A 14,485-nucleotide genomic window follows, 5' to 3' on the forward strand; every position below is an offset into this window, starting at 1 on the left:
ACCTATAAAGAGAGAACATACAAACTCCTTGCAGATGATGTTCCTGGCGGGATTCGAACCCAGGACCCCAGCGCTGCAAGGCTGCAGTCTAATCACTGAGCCACCATGTTTCCCCGCAGAGCAGCCTTCTTTCTACACCTATACAGGGAACAAATCATTGTGTGTGGGGGGGGTTTACTCAAAAATCTTGCTCCCAATCACATAGTTTGTGTATATAAATATATATACTGAGGCAGCAGTGAAGATCTTGGTTAGTTCCTGGTCTTATGAGGATGATAGATGTTTGATGAGAAACAACTTTACAACTTCACCACATGCAGAAACCCATTATGTTACATTGCCCAATATCTATGAAACCCCGGGGATCCCCAAAGCTCCCGGTATTGTGTGCGCAGAAACTCTTCATAGAGGCTGAACATGAATCACGGCTAATAATGGCTTCTTGTATTACACTATAAATGTTTATTACATTATAAATTATAGATTAAGTGTGGTATAATCCCAGACTACCACCAGCCCTTCCCTGTAAGTGTATGTATTATTAAACGTAAAATGGAGATAAATCTGCTAAATAAAGTATAGAATAACAAGACAAAACCAGACTCGAGACGTTTTCATGCCCCAGCGGTTTGTAAGTGTTTGCTAGCATCGTTCATAGACTTGCTCCCTTTGGAACTTCATATACTGTATGTTAGTAGTTATTATTGCTTATGTGTTATATTTGGTGTGTGGTGCAGTTCTAGTGATGCATTATGGGGCATTGGGGCTGCAGTACCAAACCATCAATAGAACATCAATTGTTGGAACATACTACACTAATACAGAGCTCCAAATCTTATGCATAGACAGACTGAAAGTGGTGCTTTTATCTCTTCCAACTGTTTATATCCTTCAGTAGACCCGCTCCTCTGATTTCAGCACAATTGGGATTTTTTCTCTAGCTCCCACCATTCCTGAGCAGCAGGTGCTGTTAGTTTCAGTTCCCAATAGATTCTCTACTGCCAGGTGGGCAGTCCTGGGCTGGAGCAGGTAGTCTGAGACTGCCCACCATACAGTTGAGAGCCTAGTAAGCATATTGAGTGCTGAAATTGAAAGCACCAATTACTCAGGAATGGTGGGGGCGAGAGAAATAATTCCAATTGCCTAGAAATCTGTGAAGCAGCATCTGTTTGAGGATGCAAAGTGGTGGTAAAAGGTCCTTTTTAAAACGTAACATTTTGGCTATCTGCAGCCACCACTATAGGACGCTTACAGTATACATTATATTGGACATGGTCATATTGTAATATCTGTCCCGCTAGCCATCTCAAGCTTGCCATTGCCAAGTCACATGCTGCCGCTGTACAAGTGACCCCCACTGTTTTTTAACCATTAGGATGACAGTCCCAGGAATAACAACAGTGACCCAGAGCCGGAGCCCATTGTCCTAAATATTGAGGATCTCTTAGTTGAGCGGTATGACGATGGATCTTTCTGTATTAAAGGTAAGCTGAATGGTCCATGTTTTCTTAAAGGGGTTGTCCCATCTCAAGAATCCTATCTATACTGGTAACTTATGTAAATTCAAGGCTTTTCCTAAATATATTGCTTTAGAAATGCTGCTTTATTCTCCTGCCATGTGAATTTATTCCTCCCATTGTTTACACAGCGTTGCTATAACCACAGACCTGGGAGATTGGACAAGTGATGTCACTCACTCACTGCTCTTGCCAGCTTCAGCTAATTGCAGTTTGCTGATAAAGCCCAATCTGTTATCTCTCTATGTAAACACACAGATAACAATGAGTCCATTCTGTCCAAGCATCTGCACATTATCTGATCTGCAAAAGTGTAGTGTGCTCCGTTCAGCAGGAGGGAGGGGGAGGAAGAGAAATACAGGAAGTGAGAAGAAGACACTGCAGGCAGCCTGGCTGAAAGGCTGAGATGGGAGAACCCCTTTAAGTGATCAATTTATGAAAATGGTTCCACCCTTATTCATGGCGTGTCTGGGATTGGGGGTTTAAAATGAGCCACAATTCCTGACACAGCTTATGAATAAAATCACCGCTGTTTTTATTAGAAAATTAGTGACCATTTGCCTAATTCTTACTTAAAGAGGACCTGTTATCTATCCCGCCATGGATTTTCTATGGACCATCTTTTCTTCTATCTCTTTATTGTGCAGTTCACCTGTTATTCCACCTGGATATTTATTAATATATTGACATTTGACACTACCAGTTAAGGAGGGGGGGGTCCCAAACGCTGATTTTGTCTTCATTGACAGATTCAGATTTTGAAAGGACACTCTGTTAACAAGGGGAATGGTAAAACACAAATGTCATTTTAGTTATATTTTTCCAGGAGGCATAACAGAGGGAAATACAAATAAAACTGACATGTCAAAAGTGGTCTCAGATCCTCTTTAAATTGACTAACCACTTTTGAGGCCCGTTCTTGTAATGTGCTGGGTCTTGCTAACCAAGACACGCTTTTTGCAGCCATGGTCCTCCCTGACTAATTGATGAGGGTCCTGAATGGCGGACGCTCCTTTATAAACTCCACATTCCCTAGTAACGTATATGAAACCATTATACTTCTACGCTAGACAATACTTTATAAGAAGTCAGACTGGTATCTCGGTCTCATTTTCTTCCTCTATATTAAGGAGGGGAGTACCGGTTCTCATTAAGGAGACCCAGCTGTGTCGATTCTTATTGGCAATGCTCCATGGGAAAAGTATGCAAATGAGCTCTTTCTTCTCCGTACGAGATTTAATTTGTCTACCCCTTCCCATGTAATATTTATATGTGATGCTTTAAGATGTTCATTATCTTTATTAAGAAGTTAACATTCTAGATTCCTTTCATTAAAGGTAATCCAGACTCCAGCACGGACACCAGCACCAACCACAAAGAGTTAAAGGAGATGCCTTTGGTACACTCTGACAGTATACAGCACAGAAGTAGCGCTACAAAATGCACACAGACACTTTGTGACAGCCCTGCACCCCCTGAACAGCTGGATGTAAGAAGGAGCCGCGATCGGAAGTCGGTGATTAGTATGGAGCAGGTACGCCGGCGTGCTGCATAGCTGGAAGGGTCCGACTCTGATGTGTTATTCATAGTCTTAGACGACGACCTTGGAATCACATTGAGACTGACTCTCCAGCTTCTTGTAATAGAAAATTTTCAGTGCTATGGGGATGAGTTTGTTTTTGTGAAGGAATTGTGTATTTTATTTTATTTTATTTTTTTTTTTTTTTTGGGGGGGGGGGTGACCAGTATAGATCAGATTGGGCCCCTAGGCTATATTCACACTTACATGCAGGACTGTCTCAATGTGCGGCCTTGATCACAGGCTTGTTTATGTGGTTATAACCCTTCTGTTTACTTTTGGTCTGTTAAGACCTTAAAGGAAATTTCTGACTGCTCCTTCATTCTTCATATAAGAAGAGTTCTGCTGAAGGGGTCAAGAACACTGACCTTCGTCTTCAGGTACCTGGGCTCTTTGTACCAGATGATCACTGCAGCCAATCGCAAGGCTCACTGCTTCTTCACAAATGGGATGTCATTGTTGTCACTGGATATGGAACGATAACACATAAGAGGCCAATACTGCAGAGCAAGTGCGGAGAAACTCACATAAGAATAAATAGAAAAAACTTCCACACTCTAATAGTATAAAACTATTCAAGTCTATTAGTATCTAAATATAAAAAACATACAGATACAAATAACATCATCCAATACAAATATTGTGGGAATCAAAGAGATAATAGTACCAGTAAACCCCAAGGTGGCATGTGTAGTACAGGGAACACAATAAGTAATAGGTAATGAATAGAGTATCTGCAAAAAGCGATATATAAGAACATAGTATATATTATATGGCTGCAAAGAACCAAGTATAATCACCAAGAGAAAGGTCTATCAGGCAATGACCAAGACAAATGCATGACCCATTCTTACCACGTCACACTGTTACCAAACAGACCTACCACACCACCAAAGAACACGCCCGATGTTTCGCCCACTCCAATGGGATTTGTCCAGGGACCCATTGGAGTTGGCACAATGCTCATCGGGCGTGTTCTTTGGTGGTGTGGTAGGTCTGTTTGGTAACAGTGTGACGTGGTAAGAATGGGTCATGCATTTGTCTTGGTCATTGCCTGATAGACCTTTCTCTTGGTGATTATACTTGGTTCTTCGTAGCCATATAATATATACTATGTTCTTATGGGCATATATATCGCTTTTTGCAGATACTCTATTCATTACCTATTACTTATTGTGTTTCCCTGTACTACACATGGTTGAATGACCAGGATTGGGGGTTCCTCCATTTCTCTCTATTAAAGGTCGGACTAACTGGGCGCTACCAGATACCCATGCAGGACTTGAGTTAATTTACACTGCACCCTCCGCCCTTTATATGAGGCTTTGGCTTTTCTTCTTAGTTTCTATTTGTATCCGTTGTATCTTGGTCTCCATTTTTCGTAGCTAAGATAAAATGACTGCGCTTTAGGGAAATGTCTGATAAAAGCGACGCCAAGAATTCCAGTAATTGTAGATCATACAAAAGTTAAAGGCAAGAAATGAAGATTTTCTTTAAAAAAAAATTAAAAAAATTCTGCTCCGTGAACTCTGTCCAAATGAATTATCTCTTAATCACTTATGTCTTTGAAGTGCGGCGTGTAATCAGAGGATGTGAATTTGGGGCCCGGTCCACCTCTCGTGTCTCGGAGGAGATTGGCGCGCTCTTTGGCGAGCTCTAGATTAATAAGTAGTTAGTGCTGAAATATTTATTGGGCTTTGTGATGGCGGCTCTTATCTTAAAGAAGAAACATCTCTCACGCGTAGCACCGTACTGCTAAATGTCACTTTTCTGGTTAATTATCACATTTTCCATCTTTTCACATTCAATCAGTATTGTCCGGCTTTGTGCCGGTTTGTTCACTTAGATGGGTTAAAGGAGAATCCCGAAATTAATGTTATCTTGTGTATAATGGAACGTTACCCAATTTTCCAACTTGCCTTCTGCTGCAATTTCTCCTGGTTTACACCAGGGGTGTAACAAGTAACCAACAGGTCCCAAGGTCAAATTTTAAGTGGGATTCTTTCAGCAGCAAGTCCAGAAAATGAAAAACTAATAATTACTTTAGTCTCTTTAATATACACAGTGATGTCACTGTACAGGGATAATATACACAGTGATGTCACAGTATAGGGATAATATACACAGTGATGTCACAGTACAGGGATAATACACAGTGATGTCACAGTACAGGGATAATACACACAGTGATGTCACAGTATAGGGATAATATACACAGTGATGTCACAGTACAGGGATAATACACAGTGATGTCACAGTACAGGGATAATATACACAGTGATGTCACAGTACAGAGATAATATACACAGTGATGTCACAGTACAGGGATAATATACACAGTGATGTCACAGTACAGGGATAATATACACAGTGATGTCACAGTACAGGGATAATATACACAGTGATGTCACAGTACAGGGATAATACACACAGTGATGTCACAGTACAGGGATAATATACACAGTGATGTCACATTACAGGGATAATATACACAGTGATGTCACAGTAGAGAGATAATACACAGTGATGTCACAGTACAGGGATAATACACACAGTGATGTCACAGTACAGAGATAATACACACAGTGATGTCACAGTACAGGGATAATATACACAGTGATGTCACTGTACAGGGATAATATACACAGTGATGTCACAGTACAGGGATAATATACACAGTGATGTCACAGCACAGGGATAATATACACAGTGATGTCACAGTACAGGGATAATATACACAGTGATGTCACAGTACAGGTATAATACACACAGTGATGTCACAGTACAGGGATAATACACACAGTGATGTCACAGTACAGAGATAATATACACAGTGATGTCACAGTACAGGGATAATATACACAGTGATGTCACAGTACAGAGATAATACACACAGTGATGTCACAGTACAGGGATAATACACACAGTGATGTCACAGTACAGGGATAATACACACAGTGATGTCACAGTACAGGGATAATACACACAGTGATGTCACAGTACAGGGATAATACACACAGTGATGTCACAGTACAGGGATAATATACACAGTGATGTCACAGTACAGGGATAATATACACAGTGATGTCACAGTACAGGAATAATATACACAGTGATGTCACAGTACAGAGATAATACACACAGTGATGTCACAGTACAGGGATAATACACACAGTGATGTCACAGTACAGGGATAATACACACAGTGATGTCACAGTACAGGGATAATATACACAGTGATGTCATAGTACAGGGATAATACACACAGTGATGTCACAGTACAGGGATAATACACACGGTGATGTCACAATACAAGGATAATATATACAATACAGAAATAATAAACCCAGTGATGTAGATACAACCCAGTTAGATACAATGTGATTCACATTGGGGATTAGAAGATAGAAAATCTGTACAGATGCCATTTACAACATTTCTTATCGGCGCCCCAGGATGGCACTATAATTCTGACGACTTTTGATGCGCTGGACAACACAGCCCAGCATTCTGCATTATTTTGTCTCATGAAATTGCATTCGGCATGATGAACACCCAGTGGACCCATTTTCTTTTTATTTGCCTGTTGGTTCACTTGGGTTGAGTTTAGTTTTTTGTTCACTTTTTTTTTTTTTTTTTTTTAGTTTTTCACCTCCGATGTTGGCTCCATTTTTGGTTTGTTTTTGTTCCTTTTGTTTTTGACCTTTTTACATTAGTCAGGTGGGAATGTAGAGTCGGACAACAATTTTTGTAAGTAGCCATGATGCATAAATTTGTTTTTATTAATTTCTCTTCATTCTTTCTGCAGCTTCTTGACGAAAATGAATGTCTAAAGCAAGAATTGGCCAAAACCAAGATGGCGCTCGCTGAGGCCCATATGGAAAGGGACAGCTTACTTCATCAGATCAAGAGGTTTACACTGGACAAATAGCGCCGACTCTTGAATTTTGTATCGGACTGTAACCCATTGGATATGTTTAGTAGCGTTTCTGACTGCGGCTAGATTATCTCCATCGGAAATTCACTAAAAATAAAATTGATTTCACCTGGACCATATTTTTTCTTGCATTTGAGAAGACTGAATTGAAGTATAAAGACTCAGTGTTTTACTTGACCATCTTTACAACTCAATCGTACTGCTCCATCGTCTTAAAGGACTTTCCAGGATTAGAAATAGGGGTCTGCTTTTTATCAGAATGATGCCCCTTTTGTCCATAGGCTGTGTCTAGTATTGCAGCTCAGCCACATTAACTTAAATAGTCAAGAGCTGCAATACCAGGCACAACCTATGCTCAAAGAGTGGCGCTCTTTCTGAAAAAATAAAGTTTTCTAATCCTGGTGGCCATATAACTGTGTCTGTTAGACTTTAAAAGTTGAAGCTCTGACGTTTTTTTTCAAAGTATTAAAAAAATAAAGGTTTTGGAAGATTGTTTAATTATTTAAGGGAAACGTAACATGGAGCAATGTTAATAATCTCTAGGCAGAATTGGTTTTAATATTGTTTAAGAATTATTTTTAATTTTTTTATTTGCACTATGAATAAATTTGATGCAGCTGCATTAATTTCTTTGTGGTAGTGATTTATTTTTGGGAATGGGTTACTTAAAGTGACCTTCTAAAAATGTCACTATACATAGCCAATATACAGTAGACACACTGTGTTGTCCACCTGTGGAAAATTTCTGCCCCTGTTTATCCACTGGGGTGCATTTTGCCTGTCCACAAAATGGCTGACACAGCCTCAACTGTGGAAGTCTGAGACACGCCCCTTTCTTTGCTTAGGGCATCAGTACCTGGAACCCATCACTCTATCTAGGGGAAGACAGAGTTGGGAAAAACACAGCTGTGGCTTTAGTAAAGGGCAGAGGTGTACAGCTCCTCCTTGTTAAAATGCCCCCAAAGGTCTATTACCTTAAAGGGATCCTATAATTAAAACTCAATTTTTTTCTCACTAACATGTCAGAATTGCCTTAAGAAAGGCTATTCGTCTCCTACCTTTAGATGTCTTCTCCGCGCCGCCGTTCGGTATAAATCCCAGTTTTCGTCGGTATGCAAATGAGTTCTCTCGCAGCATTGTGGGCGGTCCACAGCGCTCAAACAGCACTAGGGACGTTCCCAATGCTGCGAGAGAAGTCTCCAGCGCCGCCTCTATCTTCTTCAGGAATGGCCTCTTCACACGTCTTCTTCCGGCGCAAGGCTTCAAACTTCTAGGCCTAAGGTAATGCCGAATGTGCATGCCCGCCGGCCACATGAAAATGGCCGCTTAAACAATATTGTGCTTGGGGTGGTCAAATGACCGTCTCGGCAAAGTAAGTGAGACGTTAGGTAAGGGCAAGTTCTTTTAGCTTAGTGTAGAAGTTTCATTTTATCCTGAACAACCCCTTTAAGGGAGATTGTTCATCTGTGGTAGTCACTCCAAGGACATCTGAGATGGGCACACTGGGGACAATAATCCAGAAAATTCTGTCCACCCTGATATTGGACATTTGCCCTGGGAGAATCTTGTATAACTAGCCGGGATTTCCAATTACAGGCTCTTACTTTTAGGATATTCTGCAGCTAAAAAGGAAAAAGAAAGTAGTAATCCCGCTTTTTGTATGGAACAGCATGGCGGCGTGCACCTCCGCAGATAAGTAGTACACAAAATTAGTGGGGACCAATGAAGGGGTTATAAATAGACTGACCCCGGACCGCCTATGGCTTCTGATAATAGATCCTCCGCTTTTCTTTACTTGCCATTTAATTTGTTTTGTTCTAGGCTTTTGGACTCGGAAAATTCTCACACAGAATCATTTGTGGTGGAGCTGCTATGTATAGTCTAGGAAAGCAGGAAATTCTGTCATGGCGGTATTTTCAAGCTGAGCTCGGCCATAAGATTCACAAACTGGAACCAACATTTTGTAAAATGTGGATTTACCTTTTCGAACTCTATTTAAAAATTTCCATCTCTGTAAAATCTGTATAAGGTTCCAGTTATGTCTGTGACTAGCGTCGCCTAAGCGGCCCACTAAAATAGTGGAAACCTATGGCGTCCAGCAGACCCCACTGACTATAATGTTTGTCGTTTTAAAACTGAAACCAGTGGAGGTAATAGTCACCCATGCAGGATTTTTTGCTCTGCAAATTTTGAGGCAGACATTGCGACCGTCTCCGAGAATTGGATGCAAATGTGAACGTAGCTTGAACTCAACTCATCCATTATTTCCTGATAATTCGGTTTCTAGGCGGAGCTCACCCCTTAATATTTTAAAGGGTTGTCCAGGCAGTTTGCGACTACTTAGTTCCTCTGGGGTCCTGGGTTGGTTCCGACCTTGGGTCATGTGATTGGAACCAGCCCCTTAGTAGTTCTGCCTTCTCCTTTGTATACAGGTAGTTTACCTGAGCTATTGGGGCTGGCAGAGCCCCCATAATTCAGAGAAATCCCTCTAAACACAGGAGAGGAGGGAGGTGGTTGGATGATGGTTCCGATCACATGATCTGAGGTCAGAACCAACCTAAAAGCCCCAGAGGAACAAAGTATTAACCGTTTCCCAGGATCTCAAATTGTAGATGTTTTAAAGGGAAAGTCCGAGACTTCACATTATGCCCTTTGTCCTGTTTATGATCCGGTTTCCATTTTTCCCGGACCCAATCCAGTATAAATCAAAGGGATCTGTCAAGATTAGTTGGGGTCTGTTTTACAGGTTTTGTGCAGGACTTCAAAAACATGGCTGCTTTCCTATTCTCGGGCAGTGACATCATGTCTGTTGAACACGTGGCAATGCCACATATTAAAATGAAGGAGACTGAGCTGCAGTATTGTCATGTGACCAACGAATGTGATGTCACTTCCTAAAAAGAAGAAAGCAGCCATGTTTTTGAAATCCTACACAACCCCTTTAATAAATGGAACGGTCATAGTTATCATGCTTCCAATGTGAACAGAAGCCATGGCACCAATACAAGTAGATCCTAGAACATTGTATCCCTCCATAGACTGCACGTTTCACTGAGTGCTCCAACACCACTGCTCCTTTCTCTTCTATGGGACCTCTGGTGATCGCCGCCCTAGCAGGGCCATAGAAGTCAATGGAATGGTGACCATCCTGACCCCAAGACTCCATTCATATGGTGCTTAAAAGGAAACTTTTAGGTTCCTGTTTTGACATAAATGAGGTGGCCATTTTGCCAGTCTTCACTGAAAACAGCTATGCATTGTACGCCATATATCTGGTGTACAAGGAATAAAATAATCTGGATTTTTGCACGTAAATATTTGCGCATTTTTCTGGTATGTGCTGCTTACTTCCCTTTCATGAATGAGCGGTGTGCTAGATTTATTATTGATGTCAGAAATCCAGAGTGCAGGCGCGAGGCCCGTGAGAGTTATATAGAGGCAAGAACTTCAATAAATGAGACGCGTCTGCCACAACAACGGATATGAAGCCTGGCGTTCAATACACCAGTTTTCCTAAATCTTCCCCAAACCTGCTCTAGAATAGTTGTTACAAAAATGGCCGTCACACTGGCATTTTTAACATTCATGTGAATAAGGCCTTAAATCTATTTTAGTTGCTCATAGCAAGCAATCACAACGCAACTTTCATTTCTCAGGAGCTGAATCCAAAATAAAAGCTGTGCTGTGATTGGTTGTTATAGGTAACTAAGACAGATAAATCTGCCCCATTGGAATACAAGGCTATAAATAACGGCCATTTCTGCCAGACGTCACGGGGTGTAATAACAGTGTTTTTTTTCCGTAGCCATCATCTGTAACTGTATTAGCGCAGGCGATCAATCTCCTTGACAAATTTATTTTCTTTGTCCTTCCTGTAGCTCCATCGATGCTTACACTTTTATTGACTGTCCCTCCCTAATGCGGTGTTCGGATGAGGATGTGAAATGGGGAGACGGCCATTATTGGTCTTTTTTTCCCCCCCAGTTTTATAGGTTTTATTTTTAAATCTACATTTTAACAAGACACCGGGCTTCCAGCCCTGCCGAAATGTGTGCAGCAGCAAATTCCGCCAAAGCGTGAAGGTCACTGTAAATTATACCGTGCCACTCTGGGCAAGGTGCATTAAACAGCATTTTATCTCCACCGTATATTTTCCTTTATTGTTCCAAATGGCAAATAGCGGCGTCTTTTCTGATCTCACGGGAAATAAAATCTATGTGGAGAAGGAGATATATTAGGTAAACAGATAAAGAAACTCAATTTTCAGTCTTATCACAGTAAACCACAGTTTAGATTTACATGAATGGCGGCTGCTCAGATAACTGTCACCGGCTGCTATTATGGAAAACTTATTGAGATGCCAGGCTGGGTACACTGGATTTAAAGGGGATGTCTACAGTGGACAATTCTTATTTGTTAGAGGGAATCTATCAGTTCCAAAATGTCTTGCAAATCAGTAATAGTGTGGTGTAGGGGCCTTTAATAGAGGCAGAAAGTTATCTGTGTGACCGCAAACTGACCAAGTAATGCCGAGAATCAGCTTTCTATAGATATGCAAACCAGCTGGCAAGTGCACTGAGGGCGGAGCCAGATCTAGCTATCAATGTCATATCTATTATCTATTTATGTCATATCTATCTATCTATCCACCTAGTTATCTATCTCATATCTATTTATATATCTATCTATCATCTATTTATCTATCTATCTATCTATCTATCTATCTATCTATCTATCTATCTATCTATCTATCCATCCATCCATCTATCTATCCATCTCCTATGTCATGTGATTGGAACCAGCGTTCCACCTCTTTCCTCCTCTCCCTTTTTTACCACTAGTTACCTGTGCTATTGGGCTGGGTTTACCATAGTCTGCCATACCCTAAAGCACAGTTACAACCTATGAAAATGAGAAAGAAGGAATGAGGGGTAACAACCCCCAGGTACAGCATTAAAAAGAATTTATCATGAAAATCATTTGATAGCAAAATCTTGGACAGGCTGCAATTCACAACACAACCACATGGTGGCAACATATAGACACTTACAGGATAGACATCACTTGACATAATATTGTTTTGTTTTTTAAAGTTGGTCATCTCATGCCATACATCTGGGGATCTATTGAGCCAAGAGGAAATATAAGGAAAAACAACATCTGTAGGGCAAAATACAATACAAATCCTGTATCAATTTATTCATAGAGATGATCAGAAGGGCCAGCTCTGTCCTGGGGAGCCCTCTGGACCCAGTACAGGTGGTGGGTGACAGAAGGATACTGTCAGTGGTGAGCTCCATGCGGGAAAATAAATCCCACCCCATGTATAGGACCTTGATGGCACTTAGCAGCACTGTAAGTGAACGTCTGCTTCACCCTAAGTGTGAGAAGGAGCTATCGCAGGTCCTTCCTTCCAACCGAGACCAGGCTGTATAAACTACATCAGACCAAGCGAAGATCACTCCGCACAGAGAACTAATGATTATGACTATGAAGTCTTCCTTCTTTCTTCTTCTGTTCCTTAGCTGCTATGGACTCCTAGTATATCTTCTCTTCTCAGCATATGTGTGTCTACGTCTGTATTATATTACTGTGTATTATCCTGTATCTGTATTATTATGCTGCTGTAAAAGACTGAAATTTCCCCAATGTGGGACTATTAAAGGATTATTTTATCTTATTTCTATAAAAATGATGGATTATGTTTTACACACAGTTTTGGCTCAACACAAACTCTCATTTACTATATGGGCCACCGTCACTACTGCTATCCCAGCGGCCCCTACAACTACACTGCTGTCTCAGTAAAGGATGAATTTTGTGTCACTGACCATTTTGTCACTTCTATATAATTTTCTTCTTTCCCTGTAGATCTCTGCAAACTGCTGACTATTCTCCCTGCGACTTAACTGCCCGCCTCCAGCTTATACCATACAACTTCTCCATCCCGTTTCTTAATAATAGGCGCCGTTAGAGTGTCATTAGGTCTGTTCTCGAATTGCGTTCGCTGTTTTTTGCTCAAAGCTTATTACGATCCTCATTAACTGTGCTTGTCATTTTAATTAACCAAAGCTTTTCTTTCCCATCTAATCTTTAATCTGTGTTTTACACCTTCAGACGACTTTAGTTCATTGACTTCCCTGCGCCTTCCTCTGCCTTTTTCTAAATATATTCCCTTTCCTTTGTAGGATAACATTGCGACAATGAGTCCTGTATTCCTATTATAGGAATGTTTTATGTATTTGTTTCTAAGGGATATGACACTAAGATACAATACAGAGACCACAGTGTTATATCATATGGAAAGCAACACAAACTTTAAAGGGATTGTGTCACCAGTCCCCAGCATATCAACCCAGCCCACAGATAGATAGGTTAGGGTCACCTGATTCATACACTGTTTTCCCCTTGTGAATCACTGCCTCCATTGCTGAGATATTGGCTTTTATGTCAATATGTAAATACGCTCTTTGCAAAAGCAGTGCCACACCTGTTCACAGGTTGTGTGTGGTATTGCAGTTCATTGACTTGAAAAGATGAACTGCAATTCCAGATAAAACCTATGAACAGGCGTGGCGCTGTTTCTGAATAAAATCAGCCATGGTTTTTTTCTATCCTTGATAACTTCTTAGTAGTCAGGGCTACCAGAGTTGTCTTGTGTTTAATCTTAATTAATGAGATGTAAGTTTTCACTGCCCTTTCATTATTCTTAGTGAAACCGCAACCACGACTTCTAGTTGAGCAATGTTCGCAGCACATTGGTGGTCACAATGCGACTCTATACACTAAGGGTAAGTTCACACAGGGTTTTTTTGGACTGGTTTTTGACCCAGAGGTCGCCTCAGAATCCGGTCCAAAAAACAGGTAGCTGCAACTGGATGCCGATGCAGAGGATGCCCCAACATACAGTCGCAGCATTACGCTCTGGATTAGGCCCAAATGAATGGGCCTAGTCGGGAGGGAGTGTCGGGCTGCAGACACTGTGGTGGATTCCGCCGCAGAATTCGCAGCAAGAAAGGGCAGCTCCATTCTTTTTTCCACAAGCGTCAAAAAATGCTAATAGAAAAAAGAAGTGAATGGCTCCCATTGAAGTCAATGGGAGGCGTTTTTTGGAGTCAGATTCTGAGGCGGATTCTGCGTCAAAATCCGGTTCAAAAACCCCCCATGTGAACTCAGCTTAACATTAGTTAAGGAGTTACAGGGAGACTAACGCTAGCCTTAGATAGTCTAAAAATGCAGCATATTGAGAAATATGCAAATGAGGCTTAAGTGCACAGAGGGCGTGTCAGAGGTCTAAGAACTATTTAGACAAACCCACTGGGCACTTGAGCCTAATTTGTAGAGTTCAAAAAAAAATTTATTTCATGAATATTGTGCAACCACTGAACTATTTAAAGAAATGACGGTGCTCAGCATAAGGTCCCATATAGGGCTAGGTTCACATTAGTGCTG

General features: G+C 41.1%; 1 protein-coding gene across 1 annotated transcript in view; it reads left to right on the top strand.

Annotated features, from left to right (window-relative positions):
- The window catches only part of BLTP3B (bridge-like lipid transfer protein family member 3B), a 68,422-nt gene extending 60,810 nt beyond the window's left edge, over positions 1-7,612 (top strand). The window contains exons 19-21 of the mRNA XM_075274820.1: positions 1,376-1,484; positions 2,855-3,051; positions 6,905-7,612. Coding sequence (XP_075130921.1) covers positions 1,376-1,484; positions 2,855-3,051; positions 6,905-7,027 — 429 coding nt within the window. The 3' untranslated portion in view covers positions 7,028-7,612. The remainder of the gene's footprint in view (positions 1-1,375; positions 1,485-2,854; positions 3,052-6,904) is intronic.
- The last annotated feature ends 6,873 nt before the right edge of the window (positions 7,613-14,485 follow it).

The sequence above is a fragment of the Leptodactylus fuscus genome, chromosome 5 (assembly GCF_031893055.1).
Source record: "Leptodactylus fuscus isolate aLepFus1 chromosome 5, aLepFus1.hap2, whole genome shotgun sequence".
In the NCBI taxonomy this organism is placed as follows: Eukaryota; Metazoa; Chordata; class Amphibia; order Anura; family Leptodactylidae; genus Leptodactylus; species Leptodactylus fuscus.